General features: G+C 47.0%; 1 protein-coding gene across 1 annotated transcript; it reads right to left on the bottom strand.

The window, feature by feature from the left end:
• Positions 1-166: 166 nt before the first annotated feature.
• Positions 167-27,856, bottom strand: LOC123371084 (sulfotransferase 1 family member D1-like). The gene is made up of 8 exons (XM_045018269.1): positions 27,261-27,856; positions 8,270-8,432; positions 6,643-6,768; positions 5,440-5,537; positions 3,601-3,727; positions 1,478-1,572; positions 845-1,025; positions 167-414 (listed from the first exon to the last, which is right to left on the bottom strand). The coding sequence occupies exons 2-8, from the start codon at positions 8,415-8,417 to the stop codon at positions 302-304; spliced, it is 888 nt and encodes a 295-aa protein (XP_044874204.1). The 5' UTR covers positions 8,418-8,432; positions 27,261-27,856; the 3' UTR covers positions 167-301.
• Positions 27,857-27,975: the final 119 nt, after the last annotated feature.

The raw sequence follows: 27,975 nt of genomic DNA, 5'->3' as shown, positions 1-27,975 counted from the left end.
TTTCTTCAAGCCCCAGCCCCTGGAGTCATGTGGTTATGTGAGAATCTCCGCACACAACATCTGAAACCATCACTGATCCTAGTGACAGTCCAGAGGGGTGGGGCTTGAAGTCCCATCTGCATTATACAAATGGCAGTTATGGAACTGAAGACCCCACAAAAATAGAAACATATGGAAAAAATCATATTTAAAGTAGTTAACAGTTGCTGTTCGCTTTGGTGCTCCCATTTAATTTCAGTTTCTCCCTTGTCCAAGCCAACTAAACACTTAAGCCAGATGGGGGAAGGAAGCTACTGCTGCATCAGATCTCCGTTCGGAACTGCAGTGTCGATCCCTTCATCTTCTCTTTATAATCTGAGTCAAATGCCTCATTCTGGGCCACGGTGAAGTGATTCTTCCAGTCGCCCGCAATACCTGGAGGAGAAAACCAGGAATCACTGAGTGAAATTCTGTGGCCTGTGCTATGCAGGAGTTCAGACTAGATGATCACCATAATAGTCCCTTCTGGCCTATAAATCTGTGAAAACAAAGGAATGATTCACTCTATAGTCTACTTTCCCCCTTCTGTCTCTTGCCTCTTTCAGAGATCTCACGAGGGCTTGGTTAAATGGTGACAATTTTTCACCCTAATTCCCCATTAGTTCCATTTCTCCTTGAGCAGTGTTTTTCCTAGGCAGCTCCATCATTAGCCAGGTTTGGCTGGTAAAGAATAAAACTTGGATCCTGAGATTTTCCCCACCTATGGAAGCAGAACTAGTGGCTGGTTTTTCCTCAGATTATAGCTGTTATTGGCCCTGCTTCCATGTTACCAGCCATTCCTCCTTTCTTGTCAGGGGGCCCTCACCTTTTCTCATAAAGGGAGACACACTGTGATCCATATGAGCTTTTGATACCATCTTATAATTGGCAGTGGGGTTCTTCTGCATCTCCTGGAATGAGGTGTGATGGAGGATTTTATTCACCACATCCTCCTTCAAGTCCTTTCCCAGAAACTGTAACACCTTTTGTATTTCACGTTTAGGATCCTAGAAAGAAAGACACTTTGTCAGATGCCATACAGAATGATGTGGAAACTATTAAAAGGTGCTGGTACAATGTCACTTTTTCAGCCCAGGTGGTGGGGACTGGGGACAGCGAGAATGGAGGGGTTTGGCCTTTCCTTTCAAAGGGAGATCCCTAATCTCCCAAATCCGTGTGTGTGTGATATTATTAGGAATCACCAGATAGCACTATTGCAAATTATATTGGCTAGTTCTGTTTATTTGAATGTACAGGAGTTGGATCTTGGAGACATGCCTATTGTCAGCTGTGATGTAGCTCTTTTCAGAACTTGAGCATATTACCTGTGAAGCCTGATCCCTTTGCCTGATTCTCTTGCTCTCTGAATAAGTATTGTTGATAGGCATAGCTGCTTCCTACTTGTTATACTCATGCAAACAAACAACGCATGTGGGGCCAATGAGTTTCTCTCCCTCACCTCTTTCATGTCCTCATAGAACAGGTACAGAATCGGCTTGTCCTTTCTCTTCTCCCACCAGCCTTTCACATGATCATACCAAGGTCCAAACGCAACTAAAGCAAAGAGAGGAGTAGAAGAGAAGGGAAACATTCACATTTAATATGGATTCACTGTGATATCATCAAAGAAGTCAGGTTAAATAGTGAATATTTTGGGTGACTCAAAAAAACCCCATAATGGCACAATCATACCAGGATAATGGGTTGATAGGGAAATAAGGGGGTGCTGGATGACACCCCTTTTGACACAACTCATTCCCGTCCCCCCTCCAGGAATGGATAATTTGAGACTTTAGCTAGGCAAGCTGACTGCCTGAGCATCTAAGGCCTGGTCTACACTACAGAGTTAGGTCGAATTTAGCCACGTTAGGTCGATTTAAAAATGAATGTGTCCACACAACCAACCCCATTTTGTCGACCTAAAGGGCTCTTAAAATCGACTTCTTCTTCGAGTGATTGCTCCTATCCATTCCATTCTGTACTCCTCCCCAGTGAGGGGAGTAGCACTAAAATTGACTTTCCTGGGTCGAATTTGGGGTAGTGCGGATGCAAATGGATGGTATTGGCCTCCGGGAGCTATCCCAGAGTGCTCCATTGTGACCGCTCTGGACAGCATTTTGAACTCCATTGCACTAGCCAGGTACACAGGAAAAGCCCCGGGAACTTTTGAATTTCATTTCCTCTTTGGTCAGCGTGGCGAGCTCAGCAGTACAGGTGACCATGCAGTCCCCCCAGAATCGTAGAGCATAGAATGTTTCTACGCTCCCCCTATCATCTCCATCCCTGAGGTTATCGCAGATTAGAAGGTGAAAAAAACTCACTCGCGATGCTCATGCAAGCTCATGCTGTCCTCCCGCACTGATAGGGCCCAGCTTAATGCATGGAGGCCTTCAGTGGCAAAGGCCAGGAAAGAATTAAGTGAGCACAAAGAGCGGAGGCAGGACATGATGCTGAGGCTAATGGGGGAGCAAACGGACATGATGAAGCATCTGTTGGAGCTGCAGGAAAGCCAACAAGAGCAGAGACCCCCGCTGCATCCACTGTCTAACCGCCTGCCCTCCTCCCCATGTTCCATAGCCGCCTCACCCAGACGCCCAAGAACACGTGGGGGAGGGGAGCCTCTGGGTACCCAGCCACTCCACTCCAGAGGATGGCCCAAGCAGCAGCAGGCTGTCATTCAAACAGTTTGATTTTTAGTGTGGCTACAATAAGCAATGTGGCCTTGTCCTTCCCTCCTCCCCCACCCGACCCGGGCTACCTTGTCTGTTATCTCATTTTTTTTTAATTAAGAAAGAACACATGGTTTCAAAACAATAGTGACTTTATTTCGAAGTGAGGAGGGTGGTTGGCTTACAGGGAATTAAAATCAACAAAGGGGGCAGGTTTGCATCCAGGAGAAACACACACAACTGTCACTCGGAAGCCTGGCCAGTCATGAAACTGGTTTTCAAAGCCTCTCTGATGCGCAGCGTGCCTGGCTGTGCTCTTCTAATCGCCCTGGTGTCTGGCGCGAAACGATTGTCTGTTGTTGCTTTCACGGAGGGAGGGGCGACTGACGACATGTGCCCAAAACCACCCGCGACAATGTTTTTGCCCCATCAGGCATTGAGAGCTTAACCCAGAATTCCAATGGGCGGCAGAGACTGCGGGAACTGTGGGATAGCTACCCACAGTGCACTGCTCTGTAAGTCGATGCTAGCCATGGTAGTGAGGACGCACTCCGCCAACTTAATGCACTTAGTGTGGACAGACACAATAGACTATATAAAATAGATTTCTAAAAATCGACCTAATTTCGTAGTGTAGACATACCCTTAGAGATGTTCTAGGTGAATCCTGTTCTTGTTTCTGGACCAGAAACCAAGAAGTGGAGGTTGATGGGAGATGTGTTAATGTTCTTTTATCTTGCCCTGTAGGGGCTTCTGTCTAACTGAAATTTGGATACACTCATGGGAAGAGATTCTCATGTGGTATAATAAAGTATCTTTAGAGCAGCAGAGGATCTGCTCCATAGTTCTTGGCTTAGCAGTGTCACAGCCTGTGAGCTCAGTGTTGTAGGGAGACTCTAGCTTCAAGTTTTACCTTCCCCAGTTACAAACTTCTCCAGGAATTCATCCCAGGTGCCAGGCTCTGGATGCATCTTTGCCATTTGGTAGAAATGGTAATAAGAGACAGCCACATCCTTGGCATTTCGGGCAACGTAGATGATCTGTGGAGAAGAGAAGGATGTTTACCATGATCAATCGAGTCAATGTTAGAGTAACAAAACTGATTGAAAAACAAGAAAATAAATTTGCAAAAATATTTTCAGATTTCCCCCCACCCATATTTTCATTGAAATCTGACATATTTTCAATTCTAAACATTTCAGTTAGCTCTGACATTGGCCAAAAAAAGAGAGGGGTGGGGAGATTTATGAACACTGTGTCTATTTTTCCATCAATTTTCCAACCAAACTTCCAAAAAAAATGTGACCAGTTTTTACAAGTCTTTAAGGCACTTCAGCTGTTTGTAGGTCTCTCACTAGAGTCACTATAAGTCTCATTGGATAAATCACTCTAAGAGCAATCCCTTTCAGGCTTAGTCATGGCATTAAAAGGAAAATCCCTCCAAATTTTGAAAAAAATGAACTGCTCAGAACCAAAGGGGCGTGGCAGAAATTCACAAGGTCACAGTCAACTGATGGGGACTGGCAGAGTAGGCAACATTACTGTTCCTCAGTTATATCGAAGCTTTCACCCAGGGAAGTCACAGCACTTTACAGCCCTGAGTAATGTAGTGTTTTGCAGATGGGGAAACTGAGGTACAGGGAGGTACACTGAGCAGGAGTGGCAGAATTGTGACTAGTACCCAGTAGGCCTAATGGCTACTCTTGTTCTTTAACCATAACTGCTGCCTCCCCCATCAATGCAAAGAATCAAGCTGGAGGGGAGAGAGAAAGAGACTGAATCCAACAATCAGAATTTCCTTCACAGCTGCCTAGAAAAGAGCACCCTGCTCTCAGGGGGGAAATCCTAGCCCCACTGAAGTCAATGTGGGGCCAGGATTTCACCCTCCGGGTATGTTTACAATGCAACTGGAGGTGTGATTGCAGCCCACAGAAGATATATCTGTTCTAGCTTTAATCTAGCTAACACAGCTAAAAATAGCAGGGAGGACACCGGGACATGGGCTTCAGCACGGCCTGTACAGGCATGCCGGGGATCCTGAGGATGTACTCACATTTCTAGCCTGCACCCCCATGTCCTCGCTGCTATTCTTAGCCATGCTAGCTAGATTAAAGCTAGAGTGAGTAGGCCAACCTGTGCTTCAAATCACTCCTTTGGTTGCAGGGTAGACATACCGTTAGTCCCTGCTATGACCTGGCCCTGGAATCCTCCTCTCCAGCACTGCTGAGGGTATCAAATATGTCTGCAAAGTGCATGGATTGTAGAAATTCAGGGATGATATCTCATGTCAAATTAGGCTCATTTGAGTGATTCATTGTTTGACCATCAGTACTTACGATGGTGGTTGGATTTAGTCACTGAGAATCTTTGTGTGTGTTTAAAAAAAAAACTAAACACACAGCAGCACTAGAATCCTATGGAAACTCCAGCTTAATCTATTAGTGTATTACTTTCCAGTGGCAAATCTCAGATAGAAGGCTGCTCATATGGAGAAGGCACTGCCTGAGATCTAGGTTCAGCTGCCGGATCTCTCACAGGTTCATTATGTGATCTTGGGCAAGTCACTTAATCTCTCCATTCCTTAGTCCCCCATCTGTAAAATGGGTATAGTAGTGCTTCCTTTGTCTATTTATATTGCAAACTCTGCAGGGCAGGAATTTTCTCTTGCATGTGTATTCACAGAGTGTAGCGCAATGGGATGTCCATCTTGGTTGGAGCCTCTGCTACCGCAATGCAAAGAAATAATAATAACCTTGCAGTTGTTTTCCCAGAAGGAGTCAGGAAGGAGTTGAACAGGAAGATGGGTCTTTACTAATCGGGGAGAGGGCATTTTAGCCAGCTGTGCAACACCTAAAAAATACAAAAGGGATTAAAGGAAAAAACAGCACTATTGCAGCTTTGATCGTAAACTGTTTATACTCAGAAGGCCACTGTTACGAAGAGAGGAATTGGGCCCGCAGCCACTAATAATCCTGAGCTGCCATTCTGTCTCTCTCTACTGGATGAAGTCCAGATAGATGTGGATAAGGATAGAAGTAGATTTAAGCAACTAAAGAACCATACATTGGTTCTGAAAGTGAAGCTGGTGAAATCTCCCTCACTGCTGGGTAGGCAAGTTGTGTGCACATCTGGCAGAGTTTCCACAGGGGTAGTTTTCAGGAAGTGAGACTAGATCTAATCAGCCTTGTGCATCTCTAACTTTTCTGATTCTAGTGAAATGTACTTATGTGAAGCTGTATGAGAAATCTTCTCTCCCCCACCCCCATCTTTTAATGAGGTGTGACTATAGCTCTGTAAAAACATAGTAGCACATCTTTAAAATGTCAGGGTGTGAACATATAATATTCTATACCCCTTTTAGGGCCAGATTTTCAAAAGAGCTCAGCACCTAACAACTCCCCTTGCAAACAGTGGAAAACTTAACTTTAGGGTGGGATTTTCAAAAGAAAATATGAGAGTTAGGTGCTCAACCTCTGTTGACCATAACTGGGAATTTGGCACCTAATTCCTATAAACTTTCGAAAATCCCACCTTAATCCATTTTTGTATTAAGTTATTTTTAAAACATTTCAGTTCATATTTAAGTTCCTTGTGCACAGATCCTAATACCATTGACAGTTTGCACTTATATAGGGTCAGATCCAGTGGGAATCTTTCCACTGACTTCAGTGCACTATGGATCAGATTCAGAGTGCCTTTCATTCCAAAGAACTCAGAGTGCTTTAGAAGCAGTAAAGGCTAAATTCTATCCTCAGATCTATACGTGCATCTCCCAGCACAGTCAAGGAGATTTGCTTGTATATATCTGAGGACAGAATTTGGCGCCAGTTAACCAACCCTCCCAACAGGTAAGTATATATCCTCATATTCAGTTTTGGGCAACACAATTCCTAAAGAGAGGGTTGTCAAAGCTCCGATCTCTCCGGGAGCCTGCCTGCAGTGTGCGAATCATTACCATTTGAAATTCCTGGGATGATCAGCTCCATAAAAGGGACCCGAACGTAAATCGCATCCCGTTTACACTTCTCAGCATCACCGTTGTTATAGATCATGTCCACAATTTCACTGATCCAGGTTGTGCCTGGAAATATAAAGCAACCTCACTAAATACTCTTCTAGCATGCAGTAGGCAGGTCATAAGCACGGAGTCAGATCCTCTCCTGGTGTAAATTGAAGACAATGGAGTTATGCCAATTTACACCAGATGATGATCCCTTCTAGCCTCTGGCCTTTAGCAACAGACTTTGAGGGTGGTGAAATCAGTGCTCCTGGGCTTTCTTGGCCTGCGCTTGAATATGTTATGTCAGTAACAAAGTGACTCAAAGGGCCTATCATCATGGAAGTCCAATATCACCAAACTTGATATAACATCACAATGTTTCTGCTACTGCCTGAAGACCCAATGCAAATTTCCCACTAGGCTTGTGGGAAATAAACTACTCACAAATGGAGGTGTGAATTGATAGAATCCTGCCACCCTTCAGCGCTGAGCCTATGTTGAGGGCAAAAAGCCACTTCATCCATCCTGTGAAAGAAGAACTCACCCCCGGCTCATGTTGGTCAGAATCAAGTTGACAATTTCCCTTCCTGAACACTGAGTGAGGGCACTCCAGTGTTAGCCCACAAAGTCTATGGCATTCAGCAACCGGAGAGTCTATGGCACTTTTCCTCCTGGTAGTTCCCCACTGAGTTCTAATCAGCGCTGCTCCCTTCCTGGAGCAGTAGGCTCAGCGCTGCTTTCCTCACACCTAGCCCTTTGCTCCAGGGACCCACTGCAGGAGTTAGCTCTACTCCACCATGGCTTCCCTTCCCCAGGCACAGCCTATCCCACCCACTTCCTTCACCTCTTATTTCCTGCTCTCTGGCAGCCCTTTATAGGCCCAGGAGTAGCCCAGCCCCCTTTAATTGGATGGATTGGGCTCACGTGCTCTGATGCAGAAGAGCTAGGCCCAGTTCTACTCACAGGGACCAGCTACTGAGCCAATTTCTGGCTGTAAATCTACTACATTCCTAAGAACACAAGAACGGCCATACTGGGTCAGACCAATGGTCCGCCTAGCTCAGTGTCCTGTCTTCTGACAGTGGCCAATGCCAGGTGCCCCAAAGGGAATGAACAGAACAGGCAATCATTGAGTGATCCATCCCCTGTTGTCCACCCCCCAGCTTTAGCAGTCAGAGACTAGAGACACCCAGAGCATGGGGGTTGCATCCCTGACCACCTTGGCTAATAGCCACTGATGGACCTGTACTCCATGAACTTATCTCGTTCTTTTTTGAATCCCATTATAGTTTTGGCCTGGTAGGCTTCTTAGCTTCTTCCCTACATGACAAGGTCAAGTAAAACCCATGTATACTGCAGTGTTTTGAATAGGGTTCTTCAATAAAAAGGGATCACAAAGGCACAGATGGAGGAGGCTTTGAGTAAGAGATTTCTATACCTAACTGAGGAATTGATAAAGGGGTTATGATGTGAATGTGGCATATATGTAGTATAAGAGTTGGGCAGCAGCCTCCATTTCTGCCCTGGGTTTGTGCCTTTAAGCTGCATAAGAAGAATCTCCTAATAGATCAGTGGCACTCACCTGATTTCGGGTAGGTGGAAATGAGAAGGTCATCTGGCCTCGCTTGGAATGATTCCACCTGGGCCCATTCTTCAACAATACTCCAGAATAGGGGAACACCACAGACCATTTCTAATTTCCTCCTTAATACACTTTCATCATTTTCCATCCTGGTAATGCTAGGCTAAAGGAAGAGAAAAGAATGTAAATGGAAGTGGTCTGCTTCCATTAAAAAGTGCTGGGAGACCCTCTCTTCCACTTAGCATTTATTTTGCACAGTGGAGTTTGGGAGACTTGTCAATATTAAATTGCTAGTGATAACCCGAGCAACATTCCTGCTTGTGTAATAGTTTTAGGGCTTGTGTGCAATGTTGAATGTTGCCACTAGAAGGTGACGTGGCAAATAGACTTGAGCCTATCCCTAGAAGAGGGAAGCACAATTTACATATTCATTGGGCCAGATCCCCAGCTGGTTTAAATTGGCATAAAGTCAATGGGGCTCTACTGTACGCTACTGAAGAGCTGGTCCATAAAGTCCTGAATGTTAGAAGAGTTCTATCCTAATTCTCAGCAGCAGAAGTAGCCATGCTCTCAGCTGAAGGAAGGAACAAGATGAGAGTAGTGGGGACAGGGGGGAAAAATGAAGCAAGTCATAGAATTTTGAACCGATTGCAAATATTATTGAGAAGGCAGGAAAACAGCACTCAGAACACTACAGTAAATGACTATAATGGGAACCAACATTTTGATTCTAGCCAGAACATTAATGGGAATTTATGCATGCTCCAAGAAGAAAAACAACAATAACGATACCTAGCATTTTCATTTATAAAAGGCCAGATTCTGCCACCTACTCGACATGAGTAAGAGGGTCAGATTGTGATCCCTCATCTTTAGCAATATATATCTAAATCTTTATTTGAATGAATTGTCTCCGTTTAGAGCCTATAAAATAGCCTAAGTTACTACATATAGCCCAGACTTGTATATTTGCACTTTTTTAAAACACAGCTTGATTGTATCTAATTTTCAGAACAAATTTTGTTTGATGAGAGCTATGATCCTGGCCAATTATTCCCACACACAATACAAATACATTAAAGACGTTCAGGCACTCAGATCCTATGGAAATGTTGTGGGGCATGTAAGTCTGATTGACAGATAAATAGGCAGGTAGATTGGATACTTGAAATCCTCACAAAACGTCACGAGCCATGATAGAAATGATTATTATTAAGATTAGATCTTCAGCTGGTGCTAGTGTAAGTGCTGATTTAAACCAGCTGAGGATGTGGGCCTTGTACTCTTTTTCCTACATAAAAAATAATGCAAAAATCAACCCCCTGACTCAGAGATGAACAGCTGGGTGAGTGCCATTAAGCTAGCTGCAGGTCATGCTGCACTATATGACTATGGTTTTACTTAAGGTGTATTGGAAGAGGCATCCATTACATAAACAGAAAGATTATCACCGCAGAAATGTATAGTAAAGAACAAAATTGTCAGACACATAGATGAACATAACTTGTTGGGGGAAGAGTCAACATGATTTTTGTAAAGGGAAATCGTGCCTCACCAATCTATTTGAATTCTTTGAGGGGGTCAGCAAGCATGTGGACAAGGGGGATCCAGTGGATATAGCATATTTAGATTTTCAGAAAGCCTTTGACAAGGTCCCTCACCAAAGGCTATTAAGCAAAGTAAGCTGCCATGGGATAAAAGGGAAGGTCCTCTCCTAAGTTCTCTCTAAGCTGTGTGGCCACGCAGCAGGCTACCAAGGGCCGCACAGGTGGGGAGAGGTCCCCTCCCCTGGCCTACCCCAGTCTTGCCTTGCCCAGCCAGAGCTGCCACAGCTGGGGAGAAGCGTCCCTCGCCTGGCCCAGGCTATCTGAAGCTGCCATGGCCAGGTCCGGGACGGGTCATATGGAGTGGAGAGGAATTAAAACCCCAAGATAAGCAGCGGGGACCCCTGCCCATTGTGCTTCAGCCAACTCATGCGGTGGGTTTAATGAGCAACTGCGAGTTAGCGGGAAGTGCCTGAGCTGCCGCCCCAAGACCCAGCTGCACACCGCGGGATGAAATGCCACACTGCCCTGGGCTCCCCATGGCTGCTGCCCCCCAGCGTGTCAGGCCTGCCCCTGAGCTCGCCCAACCTTGCGAGTCAGCCGGTGGGATCAGGGATGTTGGTGTCATCAGGCATCTGTATTAGGCCTGAATGAACCAAAGTTATTCTATGCTTGCCTAGAGGGCCCCCCATGTTAAACTCTAATCGACCTAGCAGGCCAGTAACCGAGAATGGAATGTGCAACAGCTAGCTCAACCCTGATACTGCCAGGAGATAATGATGAGGCCTGCTTGCACCTGGCTAAGGGGGGGGGCAGAATAACGGATCCAGGAAAGTAAAACAAGGTAACTGTTTACAGAAGAGTTACTAACGAGCTAAAGTGGTTTTTGCCAAGTATGATTTAACCTGCTTAGTGTAATTGCTAGCTGCATAATGTATTTGCTACATGGGAAATGGAGGGGGGGGGGTAAAGGGGGATAAGTAGTGTGGGGGTAATGGGAATGCTTAGCTGAAATCATGTATAAAAAGGGGAAAATGGCTTGTATCTGTGTGCAGGATTTGAGATTGCTATGTCTCCCTTGCACCTTATTTGGGCTCAAATAAACTTTGTCTGCTTCTCCACCTTGGTGTGTTTATTGGAGCGAAGCACACCGGGCAACGAACCACCGTTGCTGCTGCCTCGGGCCCTCTGTGCCGGCAACAGGGAGGCAAAGGCTGATCCCCTGTGTGGCTCGTGGGGCGCGTGTAACCACGCGTGGGCTCAGCCGTGAGTGCAATTCCAGAGGCTGATGCCGCCAAGGGTGGTTTTACCCCTCCTGTGGGAGCTGGGGAGCTTGAACCCACCCATGAGCACCTCCCCCAGGGAGCACAGGGGGCGGAAGGCAGAGCCCCACCCCACCCTGTGCAAAGCTGCCCACTAGGCCAGCAGCCTGTGAAGCTGGAGGTGCCCACAGTGGTGTGGGGAGGCTGTGTTGGGGGGTGCCCCACAGGCAGCCTCGTACCCTGAACTTTTCTGAGCTGGAGGGGCTGTGGGGAGCAGAGCTGCTTGTGACCGTGGGCTGGGACAGCGGTGCTATTTCCCCAGCCCTGCACAGAGAGGCACCCCAACCCAGCCCCGCCGGAGCTGCCGTGGCCAGGGAGAAGCCCCTCCCCCAGCCCAAGCTGCTGCAGTGAGAGAGAGCTAGGGGGTCCTTTCTCCCCACCGCAGCCCTGGGGCTGCTTGCACCCCAAACCCCTCATCCTCGGCCCCACCCCAGAGCCTTCATCCCCAGCTGTAGCCCTCACCACCATTAGGGGTATTGAATGGCTTCCGTATGAGAAGAGATTAAAAAGACTGGGACTTCTTAGCATGGAAAAGAGACAACTAAGGGGGGATATGATGGAGGTCTATAAAATCATGACTGGTGTGGAGAAAGTAAATAAGGAGCGTTATTTACTCCTCATAACACAAGAATCAGGGGTCACCAAATGAAATTATTAGGCAGCAGGTTTAAAACAAACAAAAGGAAGTATTTTTTCACACAGTGCACAGTCAACCTGTGGAACTCCTTGCCAGAGGATGTTGTGAAGGCCAAGGGTTCAAAAAAGAACTAGATAAGTTCATGGAGGATAGGTCCATCAATGGCTATTGGCCAGGATGGGCAGGGATGGCATCCTTAGCCTCCATTTGCCAGAAGCTGGGAATAGGCGACAGGATGGATCATTTGATGATTCCCTGTTCTGTTCATTCTCTTTGGGGCACCTGGCATTGGCCACTGTCAGAAGACAGGATACTGGGTGAGATGGACCTTTGGTCTGACCCAGTATGGACACTCTTATGTTCTTAAACTGAATATGCATAGACATTTCTGTGGAAACCACTTCTTTTTTAGTGGACGTTTCATGTAGATTTAAAAATTGTTGTTGCCAGGTGAATCCAACTTGCCTCATTCTGGAATAAATCATTTTATGAGAGCTCATTAAACCTGGGCGGTGTCTTGCATGCAAGAGACTAGCTCTCTCTCAAAATAATGGACTACAATCTCTAAGCACGAGAATGTTCTAGCTTCTGTAGCTGTAAAGCAGACCTTTCACCGAATATGAGGGCTTATCTATATTAGCAAAGATCACCAGTATATGTGAATCAATGTTAAATTGTTTTATTACATCAGAGCAAACTCCTAGTGCAGACACATTTAAACTACTTTAAACCATGTTTATACTGGTTCTCTGAATTCAGTAAAATAATCAGATCAAGCTAAACTGCTTTAAAAGTGACAAACCAGTTTAACTGCATGTACATTAAAAGTTTGCATTGGTGTAAGTTGATTAGGTTACAAAAGAGCAAAATACCATGTGGAGGTGTGCCCTCTAGATACCTGTATTTTATCCCTTTCACTCTAGCTAACTGATTAACCACCCAAAACAAAGCACAAATTGAGGGGATAGGTGGTTCTGTTATGCCCACATGTCTCAGTGATGCCAATAAGAAAAAACATGTTAAAAGGGGTGGGAAAAGTTGGCACATATCAACATTTATTCTTCCATTTACAGCAGCTCTCCACTCTGCAGTCAATACCAGGAATAGGCAACTATAGATTTTATAAAAATTTCATCTGCCTGGTGTGACAAAGTTCCTCTTCTACCTTGGTGGGTCCTGCGCTTCTTGGCGGATTTGCTCACCTCAGTGATCTTCCCCTCTGGTGGAACCCCCAGTCTGGGTCAACTCCTCCTGTGTCTGATCAGGAGTTGGGAGGTTTGGGGGGAACCCAGGCCCGCCCTCTACTCCAGGTTCCAGCCCAGGGCCCTGTGGATTGCAGCTGTCTAAAGTGCCTCTTGTAACAGCTGCATGACAGCTACAACTCCCTGGGCTACTTCCCCATGGCCTCCTCCAAACGCCTTTTTATCCTCACCACAGGTCCTTCCTGCTGGTGTCTGATAATGCTTGATTGTATGATAATTCCTCAATCCTCCAGCAGCACACCCTCTCAGTCTCAGCTCCTTGTGCCTCTTTCTCCCAGCTCCTCACACGCACTTCTCTCCTCTGGCTCCTCCTCCCCTGACTGGCTGAGCTCCCTTTTTAAACCAGGTGCCCTGATTAGCCTGCCTTGATTGGCTGCAGGTGTTCTAATCAGTGTAGCTATCTCCACTGCCTTCTAGAAAGATCTTAATTGACCCCAGGTGCCCTGATTAGCCTGCCTTGATTAACCTGGAGCAACTGCCATTTGGTTACCACGGTGCTAGGGATTTGTTTAGCCTGGGGCTAACATACCTGTTCCTCAGTACTTTACTGTAGCCATCCGGCCTTGCCCCATCACATATCCTCCCCCCTCTGCTCAACACCATAGGGTTGGGCAACTTGGGACGCAAGGCAGTGTGCTCATGAAAGACCATCAGCGTTGCCGTGGTGGCATCCAGCCCTGTGCTGGATGCGGAACTGGAATGGTTGGAGGGATAAGAACCACCTGGTGACCCTTGCATTCTTTTCCTTATTTCTCTGCATCCACTGGAGGGGTGCATGGTCCGTCACAAGAGTAAATCGCTGGCCCAAGAGATAATAACGCAGTGTCTCCATGGCCCATTTGACAGCAAGGCATTCTCTCTTGACTACTGCATACTTCTGTTCTCTTGGCAGCAGCTTTCTGCTTAGGTAGAGAATCGGGTGTTCTTCATCTCCAATCATTTGTGACAGAACTGCCCCCAACCCCACCTCAGAAGCATCTGTCTGTAAAATAAATTCCTTGGTAAAGTCCGGGGCTATGAGTATGGGGTCATTACAGAGGGCTGTCCGAAGGTCTATGAATGCCCCCTCTGCAGCGTCGGGCCACTTCACCATGTCTGGACCTCGAGCCTTCACCAGGTCCGTCAGAGGACTCACCCTTCAGGCAAAGTGGGGAATAAAACGTCGGTAGTAGCCTACCACGCCTAGGAACGCACGGACCTGCTTCTTTCGGGTCGGCCGGGGCCAGTTTTGAATCGCCTCTAGCTTATTAGTTTGGGGCCTCACTATACCCCTTCCTACAATATATCCCAGGTACCTAGCCTCTGCTAGTCCTATGGCACATTTAGCAGGATTAGCGGTGAGGCCAGCCCGCCTTAAGGTGCGTAGTACTGCCTCAATTTTCTCCAAGTGGGTTCCCCAGTCTGGCGTATGGATGATGACATCATCTAGGTATGCAGCTGCATAGCTAGTATGGAGGCGCAGCAGCTTATCCATGAGGCGCTGGAATGTGGCTGGGGCCCCATGTAACCCAAAAGGGAGGACAGTGTACTGGAATAGCCCGTCTGGGGTGGAGAACGCTGTCTTTTCTTTAGCTTCTTTGGTCAGGGGAATCTGCCAGTACCCTTTTGTCAGATCCAGTGTAGTCAAGAATCGGGCAGTACTGGGATTCGGTAGGGTCTCAGTGTTACCTTGGCTCCAGGGATCGTGCGGATATGGTGATAGGTCTCAGTCGTCTACCCCGGTTTTGTAGAGAACACATCTCGGTTGCGATTAATCATGTCGGCTGCCTCGATCTTTTGGATTGGCGTCAAGTTGGGTGATATCTTCACTTGCTCATGTAAGTTATCCTTCTGGGGAAGGGTCTCCCAGGTGACTAAGCATGCCTCTCGATCATGCCAAGGTTTTAGAAGATTAATGTGGTAAATTGCTCCGGTTTCCTGCGGCCTGGCTGCCACACCTTATAGTTTACCTCTCCCACGGCTTCAATCACTTCATAGGGTCCCTGCCACTGGGCCAACAGCTTGCTTTCTGCTGTGGGCACCAGAAACATTACTCGATCCCCTGGTTGGAACCGTCGAAGCGTTGCTTGGTGGTTATAATGGGTCCGTTGGGTCTCCTGTGCTTTCTCCAAATGTTCTCGTACAATGGATGTAACTTGGGCTATCCGATCCCTCATCTGTAGTACATGCTCGACTATGTTCCTTCCGGGATTTGGCTCCTCTTCCCAGGCTTCTCTGGCTATATCCAATATGCCTCGGGGGTGGCGCCCATATAGTAGTTCAAACGGAGAGAAACCTGTGGAGGCTTGTGGAACTTCCCGGATGGCGAACATGAGGTAAGGCAATAGGGTATCCCAGTCTTTCCCATCTATCTCAGCCACCTCTTTCCTGACGTTATCATATCTAGGGTCCTCTGCCTGGTCCCGTCCGAAAGTCTCTCTCCCAGGACTAACCTGCCTGAGCTCCCAGGGGCCGGCTTCTGCTTCTTCCAACGGCTCGTTGCCATCACGGCTGGGGCCAGCCTCCGGCTCATCTTCCGTGTTGGTAGTTTCTCTGATGGCTGCTCGTGTCCATCTACCTACTAGCGCGGTCTTCTGGCCCTGGGTCAGGATCCGGGTTCCCAAAGCCTTCGCGGCCTTCCTTTCTTTTTTTGTCTTCCGGGCCTTTTGGGCGGCTGACAATAGATCCTGAGAAAACTCAGAAAACATTGGGGGTTGACATTCCCTCAATGATGAGTCGCTGCCAACAGGGTCTCCACCTCCCTCCAGCCTCTCCGGGGGGAGTAAATTATCAAACCCTGGATAGTCCCTCCCAATAACTACAGGATATGGGAGTTTAGGAACAACGCCCACTGTCACCTCAATGGGGTTCCCCTGAACCTCTATCTCCACTGGAATGGTGGGGTAATGTGTAGTGAACATGCTGTGCTGGAAAACCACACCCGTGTTTATTACATTTACTCCTGGCTTATCTTAAGGTAAAGCAATGCTCAGGTTATTGATTAAGCATAGACTAGGCAATAGCGCACGTAGCCCCTCCAATAGCTCACGTAGCCCCTCCAATAGCTCACGTAGTCCCTTCACCAATTATGATATATTGCACAAGGGGATATGGCTATGGGTGAACCAATCAATATGTTACAAGTAACTATGATCTCATGCTCTTTGATGTAATTACTAATAAAAACCGAGCTCAAGAGAGCTCGGGACGCTTGCTTGACAAACCTCTTGACTCCGCGTCTCCTTGATCCCAACATCTGGTGACCCCGACGTGATTCACCGGATCCCGAGGACCCCTGCTCATCTGACTGGAATAGTCTAGGTGCACCCGCTGGAAACAGCCACTCGTGAGTATGGGGGGCGATTTATCAGTGCCACAAAAGGCTCATGCTAAGGAATTATTTAAGCTCATTGAGGGGAGCGGTTGCCCAGCAGTTACGCTGCGGCATGTAGAGGATTTTGTTAAGGAAATAGAATGTCAATGCCCCTGGTATCCCGAAGAGGGGTCCCTGCAGCAAGAAGATTGGCAAAAGATAGGAACACAGCTCTTTGAGAAACCGAGAGCAGCAGTACAGCACCTGCTCATGTGGCAGCGCTGTACTGAGGCAGTGGGAAAACTGGGGCCACGGGCGTCTCTCACTGCCGCCCCGCTTCTCGCGCTGACGACACCGCCTCCGTACCCGCGGGTGCTACCACCAGCGCCTGCGGTGTCGGATACGGGGCAGCGGCCCTCGGATCCCTCCGTTGATAAAGGAACTGATCAGCCTTGTTTCCGGGGGAATCGTGGGGGCTGCGTCCGGACGGCGGTTGCGTTGGCGCGTGAGATGGGGGAATTGAGTTTGGAGGAAGAACATCAGTGGGAGGGGGAGCTGCCCATGTTAATGCCTATAATGGCAGGAGTCGATGCACAGGGCAATGCCGCCAGAGAGTGGACGGCGCTACCGTATACAGTACTGAGGGAGGTGAGAAAAGCTATCACGGAGACAGGCATCAGGTCTAATTTCGTGGCAGGCATCTTAGAAGGAATTGGAAATGGCTACACGATGGCTCCACAAGATTGGAAAGACTTATTTCGTATGGTGCTGACCCCCGCCCAGTATATGGTGTGGGACAGTGAGTTCAGGTTAGCTGCTGTAGGATACTCAACCCCAGCTGCCGTGCCTGACCAGATTTATGGAGCAGGCCAATTTAGCACTATAGAGAGACAGTTGGAGTTAGACCCAGACACATATATTCGTACTAAACTTAGTGTTATGAGAGCTTTCAGAAGGGTTCCCGTAAGTGGGAAACCGACTAGGTCTTTCACAGCCACCCGGCAGCAGCCTACAGAGCCGTATCCGCAGTTCATAGATAGGCTCAAGGAAGCAGTACAGCGGCAGGTTGATAACGAGGAGGCACAGACAGAGCTTTTACGGCAACTGGCCTATGAGCAAGCTAATGCTGATTGCAAGAAGGTACTGCAATCTATAATACATCGCCCCTCGTACACTTTAGCGGACATGATTCAGGCTTGCGCGGATGTCGGTAGTCAAACCCATGCTATGGCTCTTTTGGCGGGGGCTATAAGACAAGGTAATAAACCAGCAGGAAATTGTTTTAATTGCAAAAAACCGGGACACTTTAAAAGCCAGTGTAGGGCACCCGGAGGGGGATCACATAAAGGAAAACCCCAGGAAGGGGGTAGGCCCTCCAGAAAATGTCCTAAATGCAACAAGGGGTATCATTGGGCAAATCAATGTCGATCAGGACTAGGGCAGGGAAACCAGTGATCGGGCCCTCCCCGGGCCCCGGAAAAACAATGGGGGCGGAAGAATTGACTAAGGCGCAACCGGCAACGATCGGCAGTGCTGGAATAGACTTGTATAATCAAGAAGAAAAATCCTCATTCTTACCGGGGGAAGTTCTTTTAATGCCTACTCAACTGAAAGGGCCCCTTCCTGAAGGGACGGTGGGCATTATACTCCCTCGGTCATCAGCAAGTAAACAAGGAATTATGGTAGTTCCAGGAGTGATTGATGCTGATTATCAGGGAAAAATATATGTTCAGTATTGGAGTCACCTGCCTTTTACTTTAAGACGAGGGGACTCCTGGGCACAAATGATACTGTTGCCATATGAGCTCCCTGGAGAAAAATCACAGGTAACACGTACAGGAGGTTTTGGATCCACCCGTACTGAAGGCGACAGCGACTCTTCCTTTCACCCACAGGTGGCGGCGTTGGTACACCGAATATCCCTGCACAAACCTCAACGTAAGTATATACTCCAAGGTAAGTGGCTGACCGGTTTGTTGGACACAGGGGCGGATGTTTCTGTCATAGCTGAAAAGGATTGGGAACCTAAATGGCTTTCTGAGATAGCCCCTGCGGTATTCGGGGTAGGAGGAAGCCAAGCATCTAAAAAGAGCTCTCAATGGTTACCGGTAAAATCCCAGGAACAAGGCCCCATAATAGCATATATTCAACCCTGCATATTGCCTTTACAGTTTAACATTTGGGGAAGAGATTTGTTAGAACAGATAGGGGCAAAACTGGTTTTGGAAGATGAGTAAGCCTCAGGCTCTTCCGTTACAGTGGAAAACTGATAAACCAGTCTGGGTAGAACAACGGCCATTACCTAAAGAAAAATTAGAAGCTTTGCAGCAATTAGTTGAGCAACAATTAAAAGATGAACACATTGAGCATACTACAAGCCCGTACAATACTCCTGTTTTTGTAATTAAGAAAAAATCAGGAAAATGGAGGCTCCTTCACGATTTGCGGGAAATTAATAAAATACTAGAACCAATGGGCCCCCTGCAGTGTGGCCTCCCCAATCCAAATTTAATCCCTTATGACTACCAGGTAGCAATAATTGATTTAAAGGATTGTTTCTTTACAATACCGTTACAGGAAAAGGATAAAAAGTATTTTGCATTCACAGTGCCAGTCCTGAACAATGCCCAACCCACAACACGTTATCATTGGAAAGTGTTACCCCAGGGCATGTTAAATAGCCCTACCATGTGTCAGTATTTTGTAAACACTGCTCTTCAACCTTTCAGAAATAAGTTCAAAAAGCTACTTGTATACCATTATATGGATGATATCTTAATAGCCGGTAGGCCCCTACCCACCACATGGAAAAGTGAGTTAACGGATATCTTAAGTCAATCGGGTCTGGTAGTAGCCCCGGAAAAAATACAGGAAGCCGAACCTTTTCAATATTTAGGTCATAAAATGCTTGCAGCATACTCCATGCCCATACTTCCAAAACTTACCTTGCCAAAAAAATTAACATATGTAGTACTACAGCAAATTCTGGGATCCATAAATTGGATAAGACCGTATTACAAGATTCCCACATCTATGCTAACTCCACTGTTTAATGCCCTAAAATTAGGAAAGCAACCGGGAGACATAATATCACTAACAAACGAACAACAGGAGGTAGTGCATAAGGTCAACGAAGCCATGGCAGAAAGGGCACAACGGCATTATCAGACGACCGAAGTTCTTCCTGCTCCAAAGATAACCTATCGTCAGCTACCTGGCCCGGAGTGGAGCGAACCTGTGCCACTAATCACCTGGGGGTGCGGTTACGCAGCTGTATCAACACCAAGCGGCCCGCTCTGGGTACCTGCACGATACGTTCGACCATACAAGGATGGCGTGGCATCAGGGACTGAGCAACCCCATCCCTGACTTCAACATACACTTATATGATGAACAAGGAAAAGTGACAACGGGCCGAAAACGAGGGGGCCAACGAAATGCACCTGCCACATGGGGCCAAGTGAAGAACCTAGCTAATCAGGCTGAACAACTGTTGGAAAAAACAAGACAAGAGAAAATGGCAGAGAACTATATGATGGCATTAATAGCCTCCTTAAATGCCAATTCTGTACTTTTGTTAACAATAATTATTTTCAGTTTAACTACTGTCCCTACGGAAGGGGGGCCGGTAATGACTGGGGGGGTTCGTCTTAATATATGGGAGGTATTTGCAAAGACTTTAAACCAAAGTACCTTCTGCTTAACGGAGCAGAGGGCGGTGGGGGAGGTGCTAGGATCTTGCCTAATACCAATATGCCATAATCCCAAAGACATCAACAATGATACATGGTTTTATAATTCTCTAGAACAAAATTCTACCCTTAGGGCCTTAGGGTACCCCGGGTACCATAATTGGGGAGATCGACTAACGCACAAACCGCGTTTTGCCGTTACCCTGTTAACACCGCATGTTGCTAGTTTTAATGTTAGTTGTGCTAGAATGGTTAATTGTACCAAAAAGACTTGTATTCAATTCCCAAAAGGGAACTTCAATTGCTCAAGTATGGTTAATATATCATATATGTATGAGTACCTACAATTGCCAAGGGGCTGGTTCTGGTCCTGCCCCGGATATACCTTTAACTACATTCCAGCCAACATCAGTCATGAAACTCCATGCTGTCTTAGTAGGCTGTCTTTGGTTTTGCCTCAAAAGGAAGCTAAGGGTACACCACTTACTAAGACAAAACGAAGTGTATTCCTTGATGAAAGCTGTAATAGTCACGCGGCCCTCATTAGTAAGGCCGAATACGTCGCGCTGGCCGTATCCCTGGTCGGGGTGCCCGGTCTGGCGGCACGAAACAGTAAAAACATTAACGCCTTAGCCTGCTCGGCAGTAAAAGCCTTAAATACAACTTCTAAAGCTCTAGCCTTGTTAAATGAGGAACAGGGCGAATTAAGACATGGACTTTTGCAAAACAGAGCGGCCATAGATTATCTTTTAATGCAACATCATTATGGGTGTGAAAAATTGGATGGTATGTGTTGCTTTAACCTAAGCAATAATGAAAAAGCAGTGGACAACCAAATTGTAAAACTACATAATTTAACAAAAGAAGTTACTATGGATGTTGGTTTTTCAGAATTTTGGGACTGGCTTACTGGATGGCTGCCAGACCTATCCTGGCTAAAGCAAATGTTTGCATATGTTATTGTTATAGCTGCAGGATTAATAGCTTGTTGCTGCATATTACAGTGTATTCCTTCACTTATTAGCCTATTTGTCCAAGGCTGCCCTTGGCAACGACTTAATACAAAACAGAGCATTCATTATGCCTGCAAATTGCTTAAAAACAAAAAGGGGGAGTTGTAGTGAACATGCTGTGCTGGCAAACCACACCCGTGTTTATTACATTTACTCCTGGCTTATCTTAAGGTAAAGCAATGCTCAGGTTATTGATTAAGCATAGACTAGGCAATAGCGCACGTAGCCCCTCCAATAGCTCACGTAGTCCCTTCACCAATTATGATATATTGCACAAGGGGATATGGCTATGGGTGAACCAATCAATATGTTACAAGTAACTATGATCTCATGCTCTTTGATGTAATTACTAATAAAAACCGAGCTCAAGAGAGCTCGGGATGCCTGCTTGACAAACCTCTTGACTCCGCGTCTCCTTGATCCCAACATAATGGCTCATGGCCCCATGCACACATGTCACTGCTACACGTTTGGCTTGCAGCAGCCAAATCAGTGTAGCTATCTCCACTGCCTTCTAGAAAGATCTTATCTGACCCCAGGTGCCCTGATTAGCCTGCCTTGATTAACCTGGAGAAACTGCCATTTGGTTACCACGGTGCTAGGGATTTGTTTAGCCTGGGGCTAACATACCTGTTCCTCAGTACTTTACTGTAACCATCCGGCCTTGCCCCATCACACTGGCTTTTGAAAATAAAAAGTTACTTTCTGCGTTGGAGATTTTAAAGCCATCAGGGTTCATTATGATCATCTAATCTGACTAGCTGCATTACACAGGCCTGAGAATTTCATCCAGTGATTCCTACATCCATCCCAATCACTGATTTTGGAAGCCTCTCTCAGCACTACACAAAAGACCCAGAGAGCCATTATGGCAGCACTCTCCATAGAGAAAATCATAACACATAATACAAAGAGTGTTGAAAAAGTACTGGCCTCTGTCTTTTCAGCCCACTTATACTCAGCAGTGGCTTAAGCTGTTTCAGTAATTAGAGGCGTTTCTAGTTTCCTTTATAACACTCTTGTTTACTTTGTGGTGTAGGAGGTCATGAGAGATTAGCAAACTCCAGAGACTGACGTTAATAGCTCTGAAAAGGTCTTTGCTGCTGCAAGTTTTCATTAACCCATATTTGTGCCATATTTGCCCGATAACTTGTCACATCACCCACTGTTATGCAGTCAGCCTATACTGATGAGTATGCCTGTAAATAAACCATGTAAGGAAAGGTCCTGCTATCATTAGGGTGACCAGACAGCAAGTGTGAAAAATCGGGACGGGGTGGGGAGTAATAGGAGCCTATATAAGAAAAAGCCCCAAATATTGGGACTGTCCCTATAAAATTGGGACATCTGGTCACCCTAGCTATCATTCACTTGCACATGAGCTTATGCTGCCATGAGAATTGAACAGTTTTCTCTCTGTTTTTGTTTTAAAATCTCAGACTTAACATTGCATTGACATAGATTGTCCCCTCTGGCATTACTAGCCATGACAGGGGAATGTTTACTGAAAATCCTCATGAAGATGAACCCAAATTGCCCCATTGAGGGAGCAAGGTTGCCATCTCCCAGGCCTTTCGATTCCACAAGATTCACCTCGATCCTGGGGGGAACTGCAAGAGGCCACGGCCATCTGTACAAAGGCCCCACATTCCTTCTCTTGTTTGTTGGACACCCGAACCCCCTGCCAGTGCCATTGGATTCCCCCTGTGGCTGTGGAAGTTCCCAGGTTCCTGGGACAAGGGCTGCCAAGATAAGTCAAAATGGCCTGGAACAGTATTATTTTTTTCAGGCATCTTCTGGGGAGTTGGAGGGTGGATGATATGCATCTCCCTGATTCTACTCCAGCCTTCTCCTCCCCCAGTGTGGATCTTAGAGCCTGCAGTGAGCCCTCTGCAGAGTCTAGGAAGTGCAGGGGGACGGTGCCAGGGAGGATCTGGAGCTCCAGTTACATGTGGAGGAGGGGAGATGCACACACCGGATCTCCATGCAGCTCTCAGCAGGGATGATTCTTACACTAGTCCTACTGTATGTGTTAGGCAGTGGAAGAGTTAACTGAGCTTATGGTTGTTGGGAGACCATAGGTGCCTATGTTAGCCTTGATTGGGAAAACAGGATGGCAGCTGCAGATTGGCTGTCATGATTGTGTCCCCATTAGGGCTTAGCTCTTTTATAATGTGTATTGGCCAAGGCCCTACTTAACTTGCAGAAACTGGGGATTCCACAATATTAGGCTTCCACCACGATTTTGACAGTGGGAGCCCCCACTGTCAGCCCCATGTTCCCGCTCTCAGCCCCAGGCCCCTGCTCTCAGCCCCGGGTGGCCGATAGTGGAAAATGGCGGAAAAGTAATAATGGACTTTATTATTGCAAATAACAAGGTAATTACTTTTCCACAGCTTGTCTCCAAGTGAGCTGCAATTTTTGACAATCATCCCACAATTCAAGTAGTGCCTTAGTAATGGCATTTTGTTTAGTTCATTCTTAAACAGAGCAGAGTGAACTCTTTGCCATGAATTGTTTTTCAGCCCGAGCTGGCCTTTTTCTGTTTGGAAGTGAGTCATTAGAAGACTTTGATTTTGACAAATGTATTTATTATCATTATTGCAGTTCTTCCTATGAGCCTCAACTGAGACTGGGGCCCTACGGTTTTAGGTACTCTATGAACAAACAGCTAGAGCCAACCTCTGCTGTGAGAGCTGACAGTCTACACAGACAAGGGATGGAGAAAGGATGGTGAACTGAGACACGGAGAGAGTAAGTGATGGGCTGACCACGTCACCTCTCTGTGCCTCAGTTTCCCCATCTGTGTAATAAGGATAAAACATACTGACCTCTTTTGTAAAGTGCTTTGAAATCTGCTCATGGAAAGCTGTGGCAGAGCTGGGACATGAAGCCAGGTCTCCTGAGTTTCAGTCCAATGCCTTATCCACAAGAACATGCTGCTTCTCAGATGTGTGTGTTTGTGGAACATTTTGTGTGAACTTCTCCTGGACTAGAGGCCATTTGCAAACTAGGTTTGTTACATATATTCAGTATTCTCAATCATCCCCGTGTGACTGGTCCTATGCAGACAGCAGCCCTAACAGCAGCATCTGCCAGCAAAGCTTTGCCCTCACATCTGTGTTCTTTTGCTAGCAGGGGGCAGATCACAGTAAACTGCTGCCTGGAGAGAGTTTTTTATTGCCAAAATGAGTTGGAAAAACAGGAAGGCAGAGTGAGTCCCCATGCATCAAGAGAATGAGGTGCAGCTTTATGCAGTGAGATTGGAGTCTCTGGAAGAGCGTGTTGATCTGCAAAGGAATGTGCACGTCATGGTTTTTCTGACAGAGAAGAGGAGGGCACTAGCGCAATCCCTTGGGAGAAGAGGGAGGAGGAGGAGGAGGACTCCAACAGCCAAGAACAAGGTACGGTGCAGGAGGGGGAATTTTTGATCACTAATCACATGATCCGTCCATCACATGCTCCCCGCAGAACACTCGAGGGGAAAAAGGCATAAAATGATTGAAATGACTTGGTTTGTCAGCAGGACAAATGGGTGGATTGACTGTGAGTTGATAATTTGACATGTTTATCTGTGGACAAGTTTTAATGATTGTTCAGTACCTGGAGGGGAAGCAGCATAACTGACATTGGTAAACGCTCTAGACTGACTAAAATAACAAAATACACAACAATTCAGAAGAGGGGGGAAAACAGGTACTAAATAAGAAGTTGAACAAGTAACATCCCTGTGATGCTTTCCAAGGACGCCCAGAGTTGTGAGGCCCCTCGCTGCTGTCTGCCCTTGGTGTGAGGAAGCGTTGGCTGTGCCTGCTGGGAGTCAGCTCCCCAACTCCATTGACCAGAGGCAACACAAGCCCTCCCCGATAGGCCTTGCAGGCCCTGCTGTCTCTCTACAAGTTAGCAATCAGCACACTCCAGCTCTTAAACCCTCTGAACCTCTTCCCGGCGTCTCCACCTCTGGTCCACTGGACACTAGCAGTATTCACAGATTTGCTGCTTCCAAAGGAACAGTACCCCCAGCTTATCGGTTTCACCTCAGATCCCCGCTCCACTTAACACCCAGCACTGACACGTTTATAGTCAAATAAAGTAAAAGTTTATTTAACACAGCATAGCAATCCAAGGCAGGAGGGATCGCTCAGTGGTTTGCGCGTTGGCCTGCTAACCCCAGGGTTGTGAGCTCAATCCTTGAGGGGACCATTTAGGGATCTGGGGCAAAAAAATCTGTCAGGGGGTACTTGGTCCTGCTGTGAAGGCAGGGAACTGGACTCGATGATCTTTCATAGTCCCTTCCCACTCTATGAGATCGGTATAGCTCATATGAGAGAGCAAGTAGAAATATTGGAAACAGATGGTTATGTACAAAACAAAAACATAACATGCCTTCTAGACTTAATTAACAAAATACTCTGATGTCTTGTAGAGTATTGCTCACCCAGAATTTCACAGCCAGGCTGGCTCAGCCCCTTTCACAAGACAAACACAGTTAGCTTGCTTCCTTGATGAAGGAGTCTCTGCGTTTCCTTGTATCCCCCAGATATACCCTAACAATCCTCTGTCTTTAGTCAGAAACAGGACACCCCCTGCTGTTTGTTGTATCCTGTGAATTTCCTCTCTGGTAGTTTTCAAAACCTTTTCTTCTGCATGGGGCTCAGTATGAAAATAGACCCAACATTGCCATGAACTGTAAGCCTGACACACATATGACCAGTCAGGAAAATAGGCAATTTGGTACCGCTTGCCTGAAAGGAACTTGTCTGAGTTATGTCACCTCCTGGTGACCTGCTTTAACTTTAAGACCTTAGGAACATAATTTTCAGTATAGATACTTAACTGCTTAAATCTGATCTGTACACACATTTTGCTGTGATTGTGTTAACCAGCGGGCTAGCGGCTCTCAGTAGAGATCTCACATACCCCTTTTGGTGAACTATTTTACATACATCTGACCCAGGAATTCCCGTAAAAAAAACCCTATGCACTCCTGTGCCCTCTGCCAGCTGGCATGCAGAGGTCTCTGGGTCACAAGTCTCTTAATTCAAAATACAGTCAATGGAGCTGAAATGAGTATCATAAACTAAACACAGCACAATAATTCCTCTGAAGGCTGCTTTTGACTGGCTTCTATTAAAACTTGTCAGCTCATTGGACCTGCCGATTTAACTGATAACAAACCTACATCCCTATAAACCACGGGGGCAACCTATGGCACGCACACCAAACACGGCACGCCAGCCGATGGTGAGTGGCACGCTGCTGCCTGCCGCAGTCCCGGCCCCCAGCCCCACTAACCCCCCCGCCCACCGCTCTCCCCTGCGGGGGCAGGATGCAGAAGCTTAGTCCTGTGGCAGCCAAGCTTCCCCCTCCCCCGCTTCTTCCCCCAGCATGGTGCTTTCCTGCCCCTTCTCCTCTCCCTCCCTGCGCCAACCAGCTGATGGCCCTTGCGAGGGGGAGGGCGGAGAGTGGCAGCGTGCTCGCTGCTCCGTACAGGCCGCAGAGAGGGATAGGGACGGGGCCTTGGGGAAGGGGGTGGAACAGGGCACAACCCTTCCAGCCCCCTGCCATGAGCCGCTCAGGGCAGGGGGCTGGGAGCACACCCACGGGCTGAGCACCCCAGCCCTCTGCCCTGACCCCCCCACACTCAGCCTTCTGCCGTGAACCCCCCCACAACCCCAGCCCTCTGCCCTGACCCTTGACCCCCCCCATACTCCCAGACCTCTTCCCTGACCCCTGAACCCCCCCACACACACCCAGCTTTCTGCCCTGACCCCCCCACACACCCCAGCCCTCTGCCCTGACCCCTGAACCTCCCTCCCCCCCTGGTCTGGGGTCCCAGCTGCCAGCCCCTTGCCAGCCGGCGTCCCGGCCACAGGCCCCGCTCAGCCCACTGCCGGCCTAGGTGAACAAAACCCCAGGCTGGCAGTGAGCTGAGCAGGCTGGCGGCGTAAGATCAGCATTTTAATTTAATTTTAAATGAAGCTTCTTAAACATTTTGAAAACCTTGTTTACTTTATATTATATAACTCAACTATTATTGTATGTACACTTACAGAAAGAGACCTTCTAAAAATGTTAAAATGTATTACTGGCAGGCAAAACCTTGAATTAGAGTGAATAAATGAACACTCGGCATACCACTTCTGAAAGGCTGCCGACCCCTGCTATAAACCTTACTCACTGATCCGAAGTTAAGGACCCCCTTGTGCCGTAAAGCTGGGGAACTTACTGTGTATTCAGTTTGGTTGTTGTAGGCTTTTTCGCTGATCAGAGCCTAGGATCCCTTCTGGGCTCTAGCAGTTTTCGTCCTTCAGTTGCTTTCTAAGATCAGCTGCATTCCTTTCCTCTTCCCCAGTGCTATGTTACAGGATTTGCCTTCTGAGAGGCGGAGTCTGGCTCCCTGGATTTTATTTCCAGGAAGTGGAGATCAAGATTTTTTGGTTAGAGTTCAGAGTACAAAGCTGGATGTGTGATCAACTTGGAAGCCTGAAGGCAAAAGCTACCTGAGTGCAAGAGCTACTGCTCAGAAAGGGATCCCAGCCTCCCATCAACTTAATAAAAACCTACAACTAAACTGCCCCTCAGTTCTTCAGCTTTGCAATACAATCGAGATTCTGAACATTAACTCAGAGACTGGCAGTTAGTAACTAACTTTGTTCTCTATTAAAGGGATAATTTTAAGGTGATCATTATACCATAGACTAAGAAGGAAAGTCTCACAAATAGGATCGAAATGGACAATAGTTCAAAAAGAGAGACAAGGTGGGGGAGGTAATATCTTTTATTGGACCAACTTCTTCTGCTGGTGAGAGAGACAAGCTTTCGAGATTAGATAGAGCTCTTCTTCAGGTCTCATCTCTGTCTCTCTCACCAATAGAAGTTGGTCCAGTAAAAGATGTTACATCACCTATCTTGCATCTCTAATACCCCGGGACCAACATGGC

This window comes from Mauremys mutica, chromosome 5, assembly GCF_020497125.1.
Source record: "Mauremys mutica isolate MM-2020 ecotype Southern chromosome 5, ASM2049712v1, whole genome shotgun sequence".
NCBI classification, from domain to species: domain Eukaryota; kingdom Metazoa; phylum Chordata; order Testudines; family Geoemydidae; genus Mauremys; species Mauremys mutica.
This window is presented reverse-complemented; position numbering and strand designations above follow the sequence as displayed.

Coding starts and splice junctions, on each gene's coding strand:
- LOC123371084 (XM_045018269.1), bottom strand. CDS start 8,417: ATGGAAAATGATGAAAGTGTATTAAGGAGGAAATTAGAAATGGTCTGT. Junction 5,538..6,642: donor CATCCCAGGAATTTCAAATG/GTAATGATTCGC, acceptor TGTATTTTTTAG/GTGTTGCACAGCTGGCTAAA. Junction 3,728..5,439: donor TCTGGGAAAACAACTGCAAG/GTTATTATTATT, acceptor TCTTCTCCACAG/ATCATCTACGTTGCCCGAAA.